Genomic DNA, 19,355 nt, shown 5'->3' on the forward strand with positions numbered 1-19,355 from the left:
TTACTATTAAGACAAGAAAGAACAATTGTAAAAAAACATATGGTCCTCATAATGGACTGCACATGTGTTATATGCCAACAGGTCTAGTTTTTCTGGAAAATGGATCCTTTAAAATATGCTCTAGCACATAAGAACTCAAATTGGGCATGGATATTAAGGATATGTATCACAGAATCCAAAGTGGGGATTTTTATTTCTAAAGTCTGGCAATGGATAGTCTGGCTCCTAATAATATACAGGTCTCTCTCAAAAAATTAGCATATTGTGATAAAGTTCATTATTTTCTGTAATGTACTGATAAACATTAGACTTTCATATATTTTAGATTCATTACACACAAGTGAAGTAGTGCAAGCCTTTTATTGTTTCAATATTGATGATTTTGGCATACAGCTCATGAAAAAACAAAATTCCTATCTCAAAAAATTAGCATATCATGAAAAGGTTCTATATACGAGCTATTAACCTAATCATCTGAATCAACTAATTAACTCTAAACACCTGCAAAAGATTCCTGAGGCTTTTAAAAACTCCCAGCCTGGTTCATTACTCAAAACCGCAATCATGGGTAAGACTGCCGACCTGACTGCTGTCCAGAAGGCCATCATTGACACCCTCAAGCAAGAGGGTAAGACACAGAAAGAAATTTCTGAACGAATAGGCTGTTCCCAGAGTGCTGTATCAAGGCACCTCAGTGGGAAGTCTGTGGGAAGGAAAAAGTGTGGCAGAAAACGCTGCACAACGAGAAGAGGTGACCGGACCCTGAGGAAGATTGTGGAGAAGGACCGATTCCAGACCTTGGGGGACCTGCGGAAGCAGTGGACTGAGTCTGGAGTAGAAACATCTAGAGCCACTGTGTACAGGCGGGTGCAGGAAATGGGCTACAGGTGCCGCATTCCCCAGGTCAAGCCACTTTTGAACCAGAAACAGCGGCAGAAGCGCCTGACCTTGGCTACAGAGAAGCAGCACTGGACTGTTGTTCAGTGATCCAAAGTACTTTTTTCGGATGAAAGCAAATTTTGCATGTCATTCAGAAATCAAGGTGCCAGAGTCTGGAGGAAGACTGGGGAGAGGGAAATGCCAAAATGCCTAAAGTCCAGTGTCAAGTACCCACAGTCAGGGATGGTCTGGGGTGCCATGTCAGCTGCTGGTGTTGGTCCACTGTGTTTTATCAAGGGCAGGGTCAATGCAGCTTGCTATCAGGAGATTTTGGAGCACTTCATGCTTCCATCTGCTGAAAAGCTTTATGGAGATGAATATTTAATTTTTTAAATGAAATCACAGTGCCAAAACCACTGGTAAATGGTTTACTGACCGTGGTATTACTGTGCTCAATTGGCCTGCCAACTCTCCTGACCTGAACCCCATAGAGAATCTGTGGGATGTTGTGAATAGAAAGTAGAGAGACGCAAGACCCAATACTCTGGATGAGCTCAAGGCCGCTATCGAAGCATCCTGGGCCTCCATAACACCTCAGCAGTGCCACAGGCTGATTGCCTCCATGCCACGCCGCATTGAAGCAGTCATTTCTGCAAAAGGATTCCCGACCAAGAATTGAGTGCATAACTGAACATAATTATTTGAAGGTTGACTTTTTTTGTATTAAAAACACTTTTTTTTTTATTGGTCGGATGAAATATGCTAATTTTTTGAGATAGGAATTTTGGTTTTTCATGAGCTGTATGCCAAAATCATCAATATTAAAACAATAAAAGGCTTGCACTACTCCAGTTGTGTGTAATGAATCTAAAATATATGAAAGTCTAATGTTTATCTGTACATTACAGAAAATAATGAACTTTATCACAATATGCTAATTTTTTGAGAGGGACCTGTATGGGTGAGAAGGGTGCAGTGATTGTAATGGGCCATACACACTATACAATTGTCTTTAGATTTTTTCCTTTAGATTTACCAAAACCATATAATATGAGGACAAATCTAAACACTTTTAATTTGTATGCAATCAGGCAGGCCCTTGCACTACATAGCTGAAGGTAAATCTAAAGGTAATCTAACCAAAAAAGTTGTATAGTGTGTATCCAGCTTAAGTCTCACTTTCAGCTTTTAACTATTTTCTGTGTCCATCCCAGAAGTACAGAACACTCAATCATATTATCTAGATTTCATCATGGCAGGCAAGAGAAATCTGCTGGAACCCCTGAGAACTATTTGACAGAAATTACAATTTACATAGGTGTTGTATTATTCGAAGTATTATTTTGTCTTAATTATCGTACTTCTGCAGGATGGTTCTGATCCTGACCACCTCTTGTTCTCTTTACATTCCCTTGTCTTTGATCCGAACATCTTGAGCCCATTCTGACACTTATAGATCACTTTGCCTTCAATTCGATAGGAAGTACCAACTTTACTGGCACCAATGGGGATTCCTGGGCTGGGGCAATGGCCCTCTGAAAAGAACATAGAGGTACTGTAAATTATATAGAATAATATTAATGTGGCCATAACAGAACTGTTTGACAATCCATTAATAGTAGTAAAAGTTAGAGTGTATCCAGTGTACCTAAGCCCAAGAACAAACATTTTATATATACAAACCCAATTACAAAAAAGTTGGGACACTGTACAAATTGTGAGTAAAAAAGGAATGAAATAATTTACAAATCTCATAAACTTATATTTTATTCACAATATAATATAGATAACATATCAAATGTTAAAAGTGAGACATTTTGAAATGTCATGCCAAATATTGGCTCATTTTGTGTTTCATGAGAGCTAAACATTCCGAAAAAGTTGGGACAGGTAGCAATAAGAGGCTGGAAAAGTTAAATGTACATATAAGGAACAGCTGGAGGACCAATTTACAACTTATTAGGTCAATTGGCAACATGATTGGGTATAAAAAGAGCCTCTAAGAGTGGCAGTGTCTCTCAGAAGTCAAGATGGGCAGAGGTTCACCAATTCCCCCAATGCTGCGGAGAAAAATAGTGGAGCAATATCAGAAAGGAGTTTCTCAGAGAAAAATTGCAAAGAGTTTGAAGTTATCATCATCTACAGTGCATAATATCATCCAAAGATTCAGAGAATCTGGAACAATCTCTGTGCATAAGGGTTATGGCTGGAAAACCATACTGGATGCCCGCGATCTGCGGGCCCTTAGACGGCACTGCATCACATACAGGGATGCTACTGTAATGGAAATCACAACATGGGCTCAGTCAGGAATACTTCCAGAAAACATTGTCGAGGAACACAATCCACCGTGACATTCGCTGTTGCCAGCTAAAACTCTATAGGCCCAAAAAGAAGCCATATCTAAACATGATCCAGAAGCGCAGGCATTTTCTCTGGGCCAAGGCTCCTTTAAAATGGACTGTGACAACGTGGAAAACTGTTCTGTGGTCAGACAAATCAAAATTTGAAGTTCTTTTTGGAAAACTGGGACGCCATGTCACCCAGACTAAAGAGGACAAGGACAACCCAAGTTGTTATCAGCGCTCAGTTCAGAAGCCTGCATATCTGATGGTATGGGGTTGCATGAGTGCGTGTGGCATGGGCAGCTAACACATCTGGAAAGGCACCATCAATGTGCGTTGTGTTGCACTGACACGCATTACCATGTGTTGCATTGAAAAGCGTAGGGCTTGTTTTCTTTTTTCTATTTCAAACCAGTGTATAGAAGTTCAATGCACCAGTATAAAAAACTGCTCCCATACACATACCTTATTTTTTACAGGTCCTTGTGCTGGCATACATTGAAAGATGTGCCAACTGGTATCAATTTAAAATCATAAAACAGTGCTGCGTCAAAAATCATTAATATTGCAAAATATTGTGATAAAAGACCATCAATGTATGTAGAATTCAAAGTGGTTCAGTATCAATATCCACCACCCGTGCATATCCAAATAGTGTGCTCAGTGCTCCTACTGAAGAAGTCATCGCATGATGGAATGCGTATAGGGGCGGAGTCTGTATGTCAATGTCACATAGCGGCCACTGCATGAGAGATACACTGAACGCTGTTACAGCCTGCACATCTTGAAGTGTTATACTTGCGAGTTATTTAAAGCGGAGTTCCGGCCTCAAATACCTTTTTTTAACTAAAAATACCCCTATAATACGAATCCATCGCCCTTTACAGACCGCTATTCTCATACTTACAAGGTGTACGGCATTGGATTTTAGTCAAAATCGTACTTTTGAAAACGCTGTCTTGGATGTGGGCATCTGAAGCCGCAGTGTAATCTGCATTCGTCCTTCCTGATTCCAGGGAGTGTTCTGGGAGTTCTTCCTGATTCCAGCCTCCTGGGAGTGATGACAAACAGCTCCCAGGATGCAATGCAAAGGCGGAAGTGATGTCGGTGGCCGCGGCCACAGAGGGGGGAGAAGGAGGAAGTACAATCAAAAATGCCCTGAAAATAAGGTAAGGGACCCCCGAAAAAAATTTAAAATGCCCAATTGTTGATCAGCATAGCGAGCACTGCAGGAATCACTAAAGTTGCAAAATAGGCCGGAACTCCACTTTAACCTTTTTTTAATTAAACATGGACTTTAAATAGAGAGCACTAGATTCTTATTTTTATTTCCTAACATACTGTGGACCGGGACTGAGGGTTGGGAGCTAGCCTAGAGCACACAGCCAGGGGGTTTCATCAGACCGCAATCATCCCCTTTGGGGAACTGCTTATTCTGACCCGCTGGTAAAACAGGGGTCAGAATGTGAGGTGAGAGGCTTGATTCCACACGTCGGGGAGGAGCACTGAGCACACTATTTGGTTATATGCATGGATGGTGGATATTGATACTGAACCACTTTGAATTCTACATACATTGATGGACTTGTATCACAATATTTTGCATTATTAATGATTTTTTGGCGCAGAACTGTTTTATGATTTTATATTTTTTTATGTGTGGAGAAAAAACACGTTATCAGTGATAGCAGCCTTTTTTGATTTTTCTACTCTTCACTTGATATTATTAATGTTTAGTATTTTGTGTATAGCAGGTTGCGCTGATTGAATTTTTGGTATTTTACTGGTATCAATTGACCATTTGTGCCATTCCAGGTTCCAAATCCATTTCTAGATGAAACTGCAGTCCCTTATCCCATGATTTTGTACTCTGCATGTAGGCAGTTGCAGTTAACTGCTTTGCCACTAGGTTGCTCCGTATTGCAATAGTGTCTGGTACAGAAGGTAGAGCCATTAGGTGCTAGGCCCTCTTAGGTAGGGCTCTCCCATAAGTAATGTCAAGGGTATATAAGCTAGAAGGGGAGGGACACAGAGTCTCTTGAGACATGGGAGCCATACGCCCCCAATATGTAAGAATGTAACCTACGATCGTGGGCCCTGGACAGGGCAGGAAGGTGGGTGGAGTGGACCTGTATGCAGGAGTATCTGGCTGGAAACATTCTGTTCCTTAAGGAAGTGGGGGCTAGGGCAGATTGCAAAAGGCCTTGTAGGCCATGCTGGAAATCCATGGGTGGGGAGGTGCAGCATACTGTGGTGGCAGTAAACACTCACAGTCCAGATGTAGTAACAGAACTTTATTGTATTTAGCACAATTACCCAGCCGGAAGACAACCCAACCGGGTGCACATACATGAACGTTGCAGAGAACAGTGGGGTAGATTTACTAAAACTGGAAAGTGCAAAATCTGATGCAGCTGCACATAGAAATCAATCCACTTCCAATTTTTTTGTCAGAGCTTAATTGAAGAAGCTGAATTTAGAAGCTAATTGTTTATAATACACAGCTGCACCAGATTTTGCACTCTTCAGTTTTAGTAAATCAACCCCAGTGTGCAGCAGGTCTTGGATGCTCCGACAGCATCTATCTTGAGGGATAGAATTCAGCCTGGCTGGTTTGTGCCCAAACAGGGAAGCATTCAGGAAGGTTAGCGTGTCCCTGCTCATTCCCTACTCCTCTGGAACCTCTCCCTACTTCTTATATTTTCTGTCAGATGAATGTCCTGTTCCTACAAAGCCAGGGAGCCAGAGTCTTAGGTAGACAGTGCTTGACCCAAGATGGCCACCAGAGTCACAGGGGGCAGCAGCATCCAAGCTCCCCAGTGACCTGGGAAAAAATAGCAGAACCAGGTTCATCCTGACTTTCTCTCCCTCTGCAATGCTCCTGCGGTTGAGCGCCACCTCCAGAAGAGTAAGTAGACTGCACCTGCCTATACCTGTATGGGGCTGCTTTACTTGAGGAATCCTGGGAGAAGTGTACCCAGCCAGAAGGTGTTTACAGAGAACATAGTTATATGAGTACTTATGACCCAGGGCAGAAGAAATACTGTAGAGAGATGGCTGTGAGGTGCTGCATGTGCTTTAATTTGTAATTAATGGAGACTGTCCACATTATGTGATTGATTGTGTATGTTAAGTGACTCCAGAATGTGTGTTCCTGTGAGTTGACTGTCTTTCTATTCTCTCAAGAATTGCAGTGAAGCTAACTATCGTTTGGACATTTCTTCTTTTGGATATAAAAGGTCTATGGTGAGGAGCAGCCGGGCACAAGATTGCAGAGGGGTCAGCCTTAGCAGGTGGGATTGTGACCCTTTTACATGCAAACTCCTTTGCAACTTTGAGCTACAGTAGGTTTAGAAAGAGAATGTTGCTCCAACCAGAAAGCACATGTTGATCGACAGTTTTACAGGCTGAGATGTAGGGCTATTCCCAATCTCAATTATTATCCTTCTGTCTACGGTACATAATTCTACATACATTTCATAACTTTACATCATTTTCATATTTGATATACCTGTAAATTATTTTTTAACTTGCTCACAATGAACATTCCCTCATTTTCCACTAAAGAAAACCCCCCTGAAATTCTCACCTTGGTCATCACATATTGTTGTTTCCCCACTCCATTTTCCATTCTCCTGACAAGTGCGGGTTTCAGGTCCAAGCATTGTGAATCCACCCCAGCATTCGAAAAACAGGACTTCACCCACAAAATACTTTGCTTTACGTGGTGCAAACTCTCCACCTTCGAACATGACTGGCTTGGGACATTCAATAGCTATAAAAGTAATATAGAAGCACATGTGAACTGTATTCAAAGGCACAGGTAGAAAGTGATAGTGTAAGGAAACTGCACAAAGATAGGTAGTGAAAGCAGAGAAGAAGGCAGGCAGTGACACAAAACAGAAGAAATATTCTTGGTTCCATATCCCAAATGCAAGGTCTCCTTTTGTATGGCCTTCCACATTTCGAACTGCAAGGATTTATTTGAGGTATCTGTCAAGTCAAAAAGCCATTGGGCAATGATTCAGGCCTTATATTCAAAATAGAGGACAATGGTAAGAAAATCAGTTTATGAACAAAGGGTCAAGCCAAAGCATTTTGGGGATAAGAGGGGACCTCCTTCATCAGGGATTCAGTGTGGTGTGGTAAACACTCAGAGTCCTGATTGGCAAAGAATGTTGTGTTAAAACAGTAGGTCAACAACATAAACAGGCCCGGCGGGAAACTCACCCTTCCAGTGCCACTTATAACTATGCAGCAGGAATGCTGACAGCATCTGCCACGAAGAGCGAAGTACAGCTTAACCCAAATTGAAAGCTTCCTGAAGAGGTAGAAGTAGTCCCTGTGTACCTCACTCCACTGGAACCTTTCGCTGCCACTGTCCCTTTCAGATGGGGAACCTGTACCTTACCTGTTTACTTGCATAAAGCAACCCAGGGTTCAGAATTTTAAATATCTCTGACTTAAGAAGGCCTGCCAGGGTCACATGGGATGTGTGTGTAGCACCCTCCTAGGTAGGTAGGTGCTAGGCAAAAGCATCTATTGCTCCTTCTGCTTATCAGGGGAGCCTGATCTGTTAGGTTGCCTGTTACATGTTTCCAGGTGTGATTCACTGGGTCTGAGAGAGTGTCCCCACTGTATCCAATGAGGGAGCTTGTTGGACAGTGGAGGAAACCCAGCCAGTGACACATTGGCTTTTGTGGGAGTCCCAGTGGCATTCTTGCAATGCATCCTGGGATTGCCCATAAAAGCTGGGGGGACATGTGACAGGGCATCTTTGGCAGGAAGCAGAGTCCCAGGAGACGGCTGTCTCTCCTCCTGCTATGAATGAGCAAGGTGATCTTAGGCAGTCGGCCTAGTAAACCAGGTGTGGAGCTGAGCTGCAGAGGATCCAGGGAAGCTGACGATAGAGCTGCTGGCAGAGTCTCTCGGGAAAAACAGTGTCCATGAGTACTAAGGGACTTGCCAAAGGGTCAGCCCAGGAAAGGGGTCCACTCCAGTGAAGTCAGAGGATCAGGGAGCCAGCTCACACAGAGTTACAGTAAAGGGAGTGCCATGTAGAGAACCCCAAAGAATAGAGACAAAGGGGGTACCAAGAAGGGCCCTGAAGAGGGTTCTACAGTACAGTACAGCTCATAGCAAAACTTCTTTACTGAATTGTCCAGGTGAAGCAGCGGCCTTGCCGCATTCAGTTATTCAGCAGTCCCAGCAATTGTGCATAGTTGTTCAAGTTGGAGTATCCCACTCATCCCTTCTCCTATCCAAGTTCTCAAATAAAACAACAAAAAACCAAACCCCTGGACTGTTCTCTAACTGAGCTGAGCACTTTAAAAATACTATATTGTCAAGTTGTTGCTATGGGTAACCCCGGGGAATCCGTAACCAGCAGCTCCCATGGGAGTAGTGCTACATGTGCATTCAACTGGATCACTGCCCTTTGCATTGCCACTGCGGATGAGCGCCACCTGCAGTGGAGAATATAGACTGCATCTGCCTACATGCTGAAGCAATTCCACCATCTTCCATCATCCAGCCACTCTGTTTCCTTCTTTAATTAAACGAAAAAACACAACACCTGCAGAAGACCCTGTTATGCACAGCTGTGTTTATGTCTGTTTCTCAGATCTTCTGAAAGCGGTGTCCTCTTCACATCCAACAGTCCTCCAGGAACACCTGGTTCCCAGGCTCTGGTCACCTACGAACATTAGTGATGTAGGGGTTGACAGATGGAACTACAGTGTGCAGTGAGGGATGCAGGCATCCAATCTTCCTGGGAAAGCTGTTAACATTCCTCAGGTGGCAGAAGATCATAAAAAGAGTAAAGATTAGAGATAAAGGCAGCAGACAGGATAAAGTCTTCTTTTCCTTCACAGATGGGGTGTTTTTGCAAATAATAGAGTCCCTTTAATTTAGAATTTTCTACAGTCTGTGTACTCCTATCTGCGGAATCTAGAGATCTTATCAACATCATCATTCTCTATAGTCCAAGCATTATTTTCCCCTGAACCTTTGAAGCCCTCATGAAAAGGTTCCTCTATAACCCTAGGAAAAATTTGGCTTGTTGATTGACCTTTTATCAGTAAACAGCTCCTAATTTGGAGTTTATCATTGGTCTTGCCTTCTCTTTGTTCCATATTTCTTATAAAACCGGTGGAAGCAGGTTAATAAAAGCAGCAAGCAACAGAGGAGAAGACAGACAGGGATTCGGGCAATTAAAATGGAAACGGGTAGGTAGTGGCACAGCAAGGAAGAGGACAATTGCACATAGGTAGGGGAAGACATAGATACAGAACAAGGGTTAGGGTAGAGAATGGCACAGGAGGAGAAAGGTACTTATACAGCACAGAAGAGAACAGACCCTCAGGAGGAGTCAGGTAATAAAGCACAAGAGCGGTCAATAGGTGACAAAGCTCAAGAATAGACAGTCACTGATACCGCATAGTAGAGGGCAATGAGTGACAATACCCAAGAGGAGTCAGGTAAGGATATATAGAGAGGGCAATGAGTGACACCACCCAACAGGAGTTGGGTAATTATACAGCACAGGAGAGGGCAATGAGTGGCGCCACCTAAGAAGAGTTAGGTAATGACATAGCACAAAAAGAAAATAGGCCATAGTAAAAAATAGTAAAAAAAAAAAAAAGGGGTTACCTTTACATACAGCTTTTCTGTTTTCATCTGTCCATTGCCCATTCCCCTGGCAGTCACGTGTAGCAGATGGGAATGGATACTTTCCTTTTGGACAGCTATACTCCACTTTTTCGCCATCTTCACTTACTTTGTAGGTGCCACCGATAATAGCCACTGTTTCAAGGTTACACTGATCAATAGGGGCAGCAATGGACACTGGAACAAGAAAGAATGTGTCAATGTAACAGTGACTGAAAATGTTGAAGTTATAAACCAGTACAATATAAGCAATGACTTAAATTAAAAAGCATCTGCCTAACCAGGATTCTGTCTAGTACCCTAAAAAATCCAATGAGAGCAGTAAAATACTTCCTGTTATCTGTTAGGAGCTCTGTCCAGCATGCTCCAATTAATGCCTCTATGTCATATAGATCCTGCCCTTGGCATCCAGTGTGACGGATCTAACACCATACAGTATAAAAAGACTTAGTCTTGTTTAATAGTGTAGCGCACCCCCTGAAACAGCCATTGGTAATTTTGGCCTTATTCCCCCAGGTAAGTAGGCGCATAGTATTTTCTCCATTCTTTCGCTGGCTCAAAGAAATAGTATAGGGTTTCTTTTTTAGATTTTATAGGAACATAGAACTTGGATGGGGTGTAGGGGCATGGGATATAGCAGAACTGAAGAATTACATGCTTTGAGGACACTTCTCTAGCTTGCTGGGCTACACAGACATGTAACACAGAATCTATTGCTGGCAAAGGAGTAGGGCTTTTCGCCAATGGATCAGAATAGACTTCCATCAGGGTCAATTACTCACATGGCCATAGGATCATCAGTTTCCTCCTTCCGATATCCACCGGGCCCTCTCCAGTGCTGGAGACACAAACTCACACCACCACAGGACAGCTGAAAACAAATCTTCCAACTTCCTCCTGGTACTCTGTCCAGTGAGCTTCTCCAGACCCAAACGAACTCCAGGACTAACCTTTTTTCATATAGGCCTCCCACCTTGGAACCTTGATGTCCACTAGGTGGCACCTTCAAAAATCCTGTCCCTGCACAGAGGTCTCTTCCAGCAGGACTGGACCCAGGAACTCTGCTGCTCTGCCTCAGGCCCCAGTCTATTTTATTTTATTTCCACCACCTTCTGGGCACACCTTCCCAGGGATTGGCTGGAGACCCATAAATATTCAGGCTGCTTACTCTGTTCTTCCTCCCACTATAATTCTTGAGTCCTCTAGAACAGTGTTTTTCAACCTTTTTTTTCAGTCAAGGAACCCTTTAAAATTATGCACAATCTCATGTCACCGCAATGTACACAACTAAATGAATAGTTTTACATAATACAGCAACATCCACACGCACTGGACACTCAATGTTAGAGGTGAGTTATTCTTCCAAAGCAAACACAATGGTACTGACTGGTATTCCAGTGTTTCTTTTCTCCCTCAGTTTCTCTCTCTTTCACTGTAACCCCAGTGCTGATGGAGAGAGGCAGGGGAGGGGCAAACAAAGATGCTGTGCAGGGGCCCAATGCCCCCCTTATCGCCTAATGACATTATAGGTTGTTAGGATGCCAGCAGCTACAAGGTTGCAATGGTGCACAATGAAAATCTTATTAAACCTAAAAATGTTTTTTACCTTAATGCATTGTTTGCATTAAGGTAAAAAATGTTTTCAGTTTCTCTGTGCCTCCCTTCCCCTTTGTGAAGAGTAAGAGAGGGGAGAAGGGATCAGCGCTGTGCACGGCTGCATCTATTCTCCCCTTACTTCCTCTTCACACAGCATTTGAGCAGCAGCAGGAGCCATTGGCTTTTACTGCTGTCAATTAGATGCAGTGACAAGGAAGGGGGAGGCGGGTCTAGGTTCCGCTGTGTAAGTCTATGAAGCGCAGATCCATAGACACACAGGTCGGGAGCGCGCAGACTACATTCTCCCCATAGCCAGCGGTTGTCTATGGTAGTCCTAAAAAGAGGAGGAGCCAAGATCACTTTCGGAAAACCAAGAGGAGGAGCAATACCACTGCTTAGAGCAGGTAAGTATACCCTGTTTGTTATTTTAGTAAGACTTTAAAAGCAGTCTTGATCCCTCCGCTGGCTTGCATACAACTGAAGGTTAAAAAAGGCTGCTCTAGAATACAGGGGGAAGTAATCAGAGCAGCAGCCTGTGATACACTGAGCAGACCTAAACAATCAACCCCAACTTAGGAGGAGCTAAACTAAATTTACCTAGCAGCCTTCTCTACACTTGGAGGGTGCTACAATAATAACGGATAAGATAATTAATAAATTAATTCAAGCTACATTTATGTGTTCTTTTAACCACATTCTATAACACACAGTTTCTTGTTGTCAGATCAATGACAGGTGATTTCTATTGGTTTTCCATGGTTTTTTGCACATTTCTTTTTGACTTCTATCTTCAAGCCTTCTAGGTTAATTGGAAACAGCTAGGCTGCCTAATCCACACTGCCACAAGTGTAGAAAGGGGTTCAGTCTCTTTCTCTTTACTTCCTAGCAGAAGACTTAGTGGATGATACCTTATCATGTGCTCCTGGCTTTTATACAGTATCCCAACATGCACCGAGGCACTTTTCCTCTGCCAATCATCAAGTCTGTATCAAAAGCCCATGCACCCATTCGTCAGGTTTCCTTCCACTGTCCAACATGCCTTCCTATTGTACCAGTGTGAGACACTCTCCAGACAGAATGAGTTGCATCCTGAGCACAATGTGCAGACCTTAATAACTGATCCTGCTCTGTGGTAGGCAGAGAACAATATCAATTTACCTGTAGCCCTTCTGGTAAGCAGACAGAGCTCAAAACTATACTTTCTCACTAGCACCTAGCTAAGAGGGTGCTGCACTAATTTCCTGCAACTAAAGGAAAGAAGTTTGCACGATTCCCCCATCAACACAGACAGTGCAGACAGGGGAATCAGCAACTGTCTTCTCCTGGTGGTGGGGGCGGGGGGGCGGGCGGGGGAAGCCACCCCCCACTGGGAGAAGACAGTGATTATTGCTAGCAGCTATAGCAGCCACTAGAGATAATAGCAATAGAATCTGATCGATCAACTTGGTACATCCAGCCTGTCTATTAAAAATTCATATCTTCGAACCGTGTATTACTGACTTTATTCTTATCTGAGCCCAACCAGATCCAGCGATGTGTACGAAAGCAGCCACTGTGCACCAGAGCTCCCACTGCTGCCAAACAAATGCTGTGATGAGGGTGGGGGGATGGGGCCGAGCCACCCGCTCTGTGTCAATAGACACAGACCAGGTGGCTCGGGAGTGAGCCTGTACAAGTGCCCCCATGGAAAGCAGCTTTCCATGGGGGCAATTGCCAATGAGGAGGAGCCTGAAGCACTGGCAGGGGACCCCAGATGAAGAGGATTGGGGCAAAACCATTGCACAGAGCAGGTAAGTATACCATGTTTGTTATTTCAATTACAAAAAGTGAAGATCACTTAATGTAATGAATATACTTTGATGTTCACTATACAGCAGGACAGCCGTTCAGCACAACACCCAGAATAAAGTGAGGATACCTGTGGTAGCAATGACTAGTACAGTGATTCGCAACTTCTGCAGGAATTGGTTGGGTATGGAATACAATATGCATACTTACATTGGTCCGAGCTCACTAATGCAATTATGCAAACAAAAGCCATACCTGGATTTCAGATTTTAGGAATATTTTTTTCCTGATTGCCGTATAGGTTGTCAAATGTTGTAAAGGGTTAATAAAAGAGGGTGTAAAACAATATTTTCTATTATTTGTAATATTTTAGAGTTTGTTTGATTAGATTGCTATTATTGTGTTTGCGTACATATTTTATATGCTCTATGTATATTTTACAAACTTCCTATTTCGAGTTCATAGGTGCCAAACAAGTTTTCACCGTGTATTGTATCAATAGGCATAAAAGACAGAAACAGCCAAGCAACTAGCATTTTCTGAAGGGGCACCCTAGCCTTCTTTTATTGTGAGATTTAGATCCCGGAAAGCTGCAAGCTTAGAAAAAAAAAAAAAAAAACAAGGAAGAGTTTACAAAAAACAACAAAGGATTTAGAATCAGAAGAGCAGATTAGAGGGATCATTTACTAAGGGAATGTGTGTACGGTTGCCTGGAAAAAATTGTTTGTTTTAAACATTAAAACAATTACAAGGAAATGTAAGGTAATAAAATGTTCCCCTGTGCTTTATCCGGTGATTAAAGTGAACTCAGGTCACTGATGCTTCATGCACAAGGCTATACAGGGGATGCACAGAGTGCAGAGCTTGCGTAATGCCTTCCCTGGGACTCGCCACTGCCCATTGAGATGGATGTATATAGGTGGCTGTATACAGTTGTGTGCTGGCGATTGCATAAAACACCCGCATTCACACTGACATATGCTCAGAACCATAGCATCTGCGTTTGGAGCATACGTTTGCTTTACGCAAACCCCAGCATACAGCTGCGTCTTCCCATTCATCTAAATGGGCAGTTCCCTGTGCAGGCACTACACAGGCTCGACATGCTGAATGGCCGCTGTATGTCTACAGGTATGATGCCTAAGGCCAGTCATACATGGTTCGAATCTCGGCCAGTTACGGCAGGAACCGCCCGAGATTCGAACCGTTAATGGGCAGGCTGAATGTACCAAGTTGATCGATTAATCAACTTGGGTAGAACCAGCCTGATGGATTCTCTTGCGATTATCGCTAGTGGCTGCTATAGCCACTAGCAATAATCACTGTCTTTTACCGACCAACCCCCCCGCCGCCAGGAGAAGACAATTGCTGACTCCCCTGTCGACACTGTCTGTGTTGATGAGGAAACCATGCAAATTTACAACATGTATGGCCAGCCTAAGGGAGGCGGTGTCCCTGGAAGTTTCAGTTCGCAATTTTCAAAACTGAGATTTAGCAATACATTAATTAAATTATAAATACATCAAAATATACTTTTTGTTTAAAATTTGGCTGAATAGATTATTAAAAGTTGTCCAGCCTGCAGAGAATTGTACAATGAAAACTGTTTCCTGATATTTGTGATTCTCCAGAGATCACACAGATCTGTAGGTAAATCAGATACATATAAAGGCTTGTTCACCCTACTGCGGGGTAGAAATGTGTAACCTGATACCTGCTGCGGTGGAACTTTTTCCCGTTGCTGCTGTATTCTTCTTCTGCAGTGTGGACAGGGCAAAACTGGATATTCATTAATGCTAAAGTGCAGCAGACATCTTTAGGTAGACCACTATCTATGTATTGCACCCAGTGAGCAATAGAGAGTAGTAGGAAAGTGAAAAAGTAAGTAATAACTTTCTGGATACATTGGAATTTATTTACTAATTGCAAATAGGCTGGGAACTTTGCAAGGGAATTTGCCTCAGAGTTCAGTGAATAAGTTGAAGCTCTGCTGACTTCCTTCACCCAATCATATGCAAGCAAAAATGCATTTTTTTTTTTTTGTTTTTGTTTTTTTTTTTTATATATATATTTCTCTTGCATGTGATTGAGTATTATTTGCAAAGTGAAATGTCTGCACATTCGCTAAACTCAAAAGATAATACTCTTGAAAAGTGTAACTTCCCTTGCAAGATGAACAGCCTATTTGATTTTAGTAAATCAACCCCAGAATGTTGGTCAAGCTTTTGAGAATACTCCGTTCCCTTTGTCAGGTATGATGTCAAACTTTATCTCAGTAAGCAAACGTGATTGGCTGAGAAAAGACAGTCAACGCTTTCTCAGGTGTCTGGACAGATCCAATAGAAGCTCACATATACTGTATGTGATCACTTCCCCATCTAAAAACCACCAGCTCTGTCATGTTATCTTGTGTCTAGGCGTGATCAAAATTAGCTATATTTCCCCAAAAGAAGTTTTCTGCAGAATGTTGCCATTTTGGCAAAATATATAGTAGTAAAATGAAAAGGGAAAGAGGTAGATTTTCTAAGCAAAATAGGCAAGAGAATCCCCAGAGCTCAATAAATGTGGTGAAATTTCACTTTGCAAAGAATAACCAATCATGTGCAAGGAAAATAAAAAAAAAACAGTTTGCTTACGCGTGATTGGATGATAGAAGTCAGTGGAGTCTCACCTCATTCACTAAACTGTGGGGTGACCTCCCTTGCAAAGTGCTACTTCCCCTGAAAAGTGAACAGTATATTTGCCTTTAATAATCAACCCCAAAGTAATTTTTAGTTTTTCAAGATACATTAAGGCTGGATACACACTATACAACTTTTGTTGTTTGATTTCCTTTAGATTTACTGTCAACTATGTAGTGCAAGGGCCTGCCTGATTGCATACAAATTGAAAGTGTTTTGGTAAATTGTAAGGAAAAAAATCTAAAGATAATTGTATAATGTGTGTCCCGTGTTAGGGTCCTTAGGGTCCTGATCGGATGCTCTATGCATCCCTATGGGGCAGCGGATGTCAGTGTAGACCAGTGTTGGGGTAGTTACTCAAAAAATGTAACTAGTTACTAGTTACTTCTGTAAATTGTAATGAGATTACTTTACTAGTTACTGCATTTGAAAAGTAACTTCACTACTTATTACTTTACTTTCCTCTTTCATAATTGACCGTGTAGAAGAAGATACATGACACTCTTTCTGCATAGAGTTTATTGTATAAACACAGGCTTTGAGAAAAATGAGAACAAAACCTGAAAAAACAGAATAAAACATAAAGTGCAACAAAAAGTCATAAACTTCATCCCTCTCTATTCTTCTAAATAACGATTGTATCGCACGGCTTGGGTAACGCAGGAAAGCGCGTTCCTATAGCCTAGTAAAGTAGTGTAGTTACTTCTTATAGCCTAGTAAAGTAGTGTAGTTACCAATATTAGTATTGTAACTAGTTACTTTACTTAGTTACCAAAAAAAGTAATTTAGTTACTGTAATTAGTTACTTTGTAACTAGTTACCCCCAACACTGGTGTAGACATGTCAGCTAACACCTGCTGCTCTCCGGTCTGATCCTGTCCGTAAAATCTGGATGGATGGAAACCCTATTTTCCATCCGTCTGGCAGATGGGATCCGATGAGAACAGACAGGTGATCTCCCTATAATGAACAGCGGGGATCTGACAGCTCCATCTCCGCACACAGAGCGGAGACGGAGCTGTCATCCGCCTGCTCAGCGGGGATCGGCGGATCGATCCCCCGCTGAGCAGAACGGACTCTGTCGGCAGTTGCGCCCCTGTGAAAGGACCCTTGGAGGTTGACACTGGAGGGTGCAAAATCTAGTTTCTAACTTTAGAAACTATTAAGCTTTGACAAGCTTTGACAAGAAAAATGGAAGCTGATTGATTTCTATGCAGAGCTGCACTAAATTTTGCACAGTAAACCCATAGGGTTAAAGAACTCCTTTCTACTATCCTTGACCTGTTCCTGTCCCAAAACACGGCCCCTTGTTATGCCTAGTACACACACTGAGAAAAATCGGACGAATAATCGCCTGTTTTTTTTTTGCATGCTAGTCTCATATCCAAAAACTGATAGGTTACTAAAGTTACGAAAATTCTCATACAACATAATGAAAGTGATGTCATTGTATTGTATTGTAATGTATTCTTTTGTTTCCGAGCATGCGTGGTCTTGGTCACACGATTTTTTTTTGTACAAATACTATACTAAATACACAAAAATCATTTAATTTGGTATGGTATGAGAAACATTTTTGTGTTTGTCCCTTTGGTTAATTTTCACATGAACTGCCATGATGGGCTCTCAAAAGCTGTGTACTGATGATCAGATTATCTGATGATCGCTCCAAGTGCATTAGGCATTAGTCTCATTATTTTAATTTTTTTCACACATGTAAAAAAAAAAAATAGACAGTAAAAAAGAATAATAATAATTTAAAGGATTTGCACATAGCAGTAAGTAACTAGCATCTAAACCGATGCTCCTCTTAAAAGTGATCCACATTTGGATCACTTTTCGGAGATGTTTGACAGGCAGTGAGGAGGTTATAATGTGCCTCCTCACCACTTGTTTTAACCCCATAATTGCAGCACCAATATGCCACAACCGGGTTGTAGAACATTTGCAGCGCTTTCTCACCCGCTTGAATTGGCCATGCTTTCTGCCCATTGAATGAGACAGGAGAGATAGTTTTTGCTGTGGGAACAAAGCAAAGCATGTAGACACCCTGTATGCTGTCTCTGCAACTTACAGGGGTGGTTGGGGGGGGGGTGCTAAAAACAGGACTCAGCCGCAAGTCTAAATGAGCCCTTTAATGCACAAAAAAGAGGGAAAAAAACACATAAAAAATCACAATAAATAGAATAAACCAAACTACTCTAAATACAGCAAAAAAAAAAAAAAAAAAAAAATCTTCATAATAAGTGATGATAAAAAGTAGATTGTTTTTTCCTCAAAGCAAATTAGCCGATAGCAAAAAATCTGTGAAATCAATTCAGTCAAAATTTCTCCATGATACCCTACTTCTAACACTGGCTCTTTTTGAAAGATTTACTAAAGGCAAATAGGCTGTTTTCTTTAGAAGGGAATTTGCCCCACTGCTTTGTGAATGTGGGGGAATTTTACTATGCAAAGGACACCCAATCACTAAGAAGGAAAATAATAATAATAATTATTATTATAATAATATAATAATAATAATAATAATAATAATAATATCAAAATGCATGTTTTACTTGGTCAGGATTTGATGATAGAAGGCAGCAGAGCTTCACCTAAGTCATTAAACTCTGGGGCAAACTCCCTTACAAAGGGAACAGTCTATTTGCCTTTAGTACATCACCCCCAACGTGTGAAATCAGCATGGGTCATTGGAAATCGGGCAGTCAGAGAAATATTTATGACTCTGTTAGGCAGATTTACTAAAACTGGAGATTGCACAATCTGGTGCAGCTGTACATGATAGCCAATCAGCTTTCAGCTTAAGCTTTGACAATAAAACCTGGAAGCTGATTTGTTTCTATGTAGAGATGCACCAGATTTTGCACTCTCCAGTTTTAGTAAATCAACCCCTGTTACTTACTTGCTAAGCTGCCGAGGAGAAGCAGCAGCATCATCTTGCAGGGAGTCTGGGAACCTCTCTTGCCTGTCCTCTTTGGCTGTCCAGTCTATTAGTGAGGGACCAGCACTTTGGGAGGAGAGGATGGGGTGAATTCCTGTAAATGGTCCAATAAACAGCAGGCTTCCACAACAGGTGTTTGCAGAAGAGAGGAGGGACTGGAGAGAGGATTACACAATCCAACTGTAGCACTGCCCCTGTAAGGACTGCCAGATATTCACTTTACGGGTCCCCCTGAGTTACCAGCACACAGTCATAGCAAATGAAGTTCTTAATTTATTTCCTCTTCAGCTCGCTCCAATAATCAGTCCAGGGTTTTTCGTTGGTTTTGTATTTTATTGTGGAATAGGGATAGGGGAAGGAAATAGTGGGATACTCCATTTTAACTATGCACAATGTTGAGGACTCCTATCTTCTGGTACAGCCAGGCTGTTGATTCACCCTGCCACTATGGAT

General features: G+C 42.1%; 1 protein-coding gene across 1 annotated transcript in view; it reads right to left on the reverse strand.

Annotated features, from left to right (window-relative positions):
- LOC309560038 (complement factor B-like) overlaps positions 1-18,961 on the reverse strand; it is a 131,524-nt gene extending 112,563 nt beyond the window's left edge. The window contains exons 1-4 of the mRNA XM_082263541.1: positions 18,864-18,961; positions 9,876-10,070; positions 6,814-6,999; positions 2,241-2,414 (exon numbers count right to left, since the gene is read on the reverse strand). Of these exons, the coding sequence (XP_082119667.1) occupies positions 2,241-2,414; positions 6,814-6,999; positions 9,876-10,070; positions 18,864-18,897 (589 nt within the window). The 5' untranslated portion in view covers positions 18,898-18,961. The remainder of the gene's footprint in view (positions 1-2,240; positions 2,415-6,813; positions 7,000-9,875; positions 10,071-18,863) is intronic.
- Positions 18,962-19,355: the final 394 nt, after the last annotated feature.

This window comes from Pelophylax lessonae (assembly GCF_965119305.1).
Source record: "Pelophylax lessonae genome assembly, chromosome: 7".
NCBI lineage: Eukaryota > Metazoa > Chordata > Amphibia > Anura > Ranidae > Pelophylax > Pelophylax lessonae.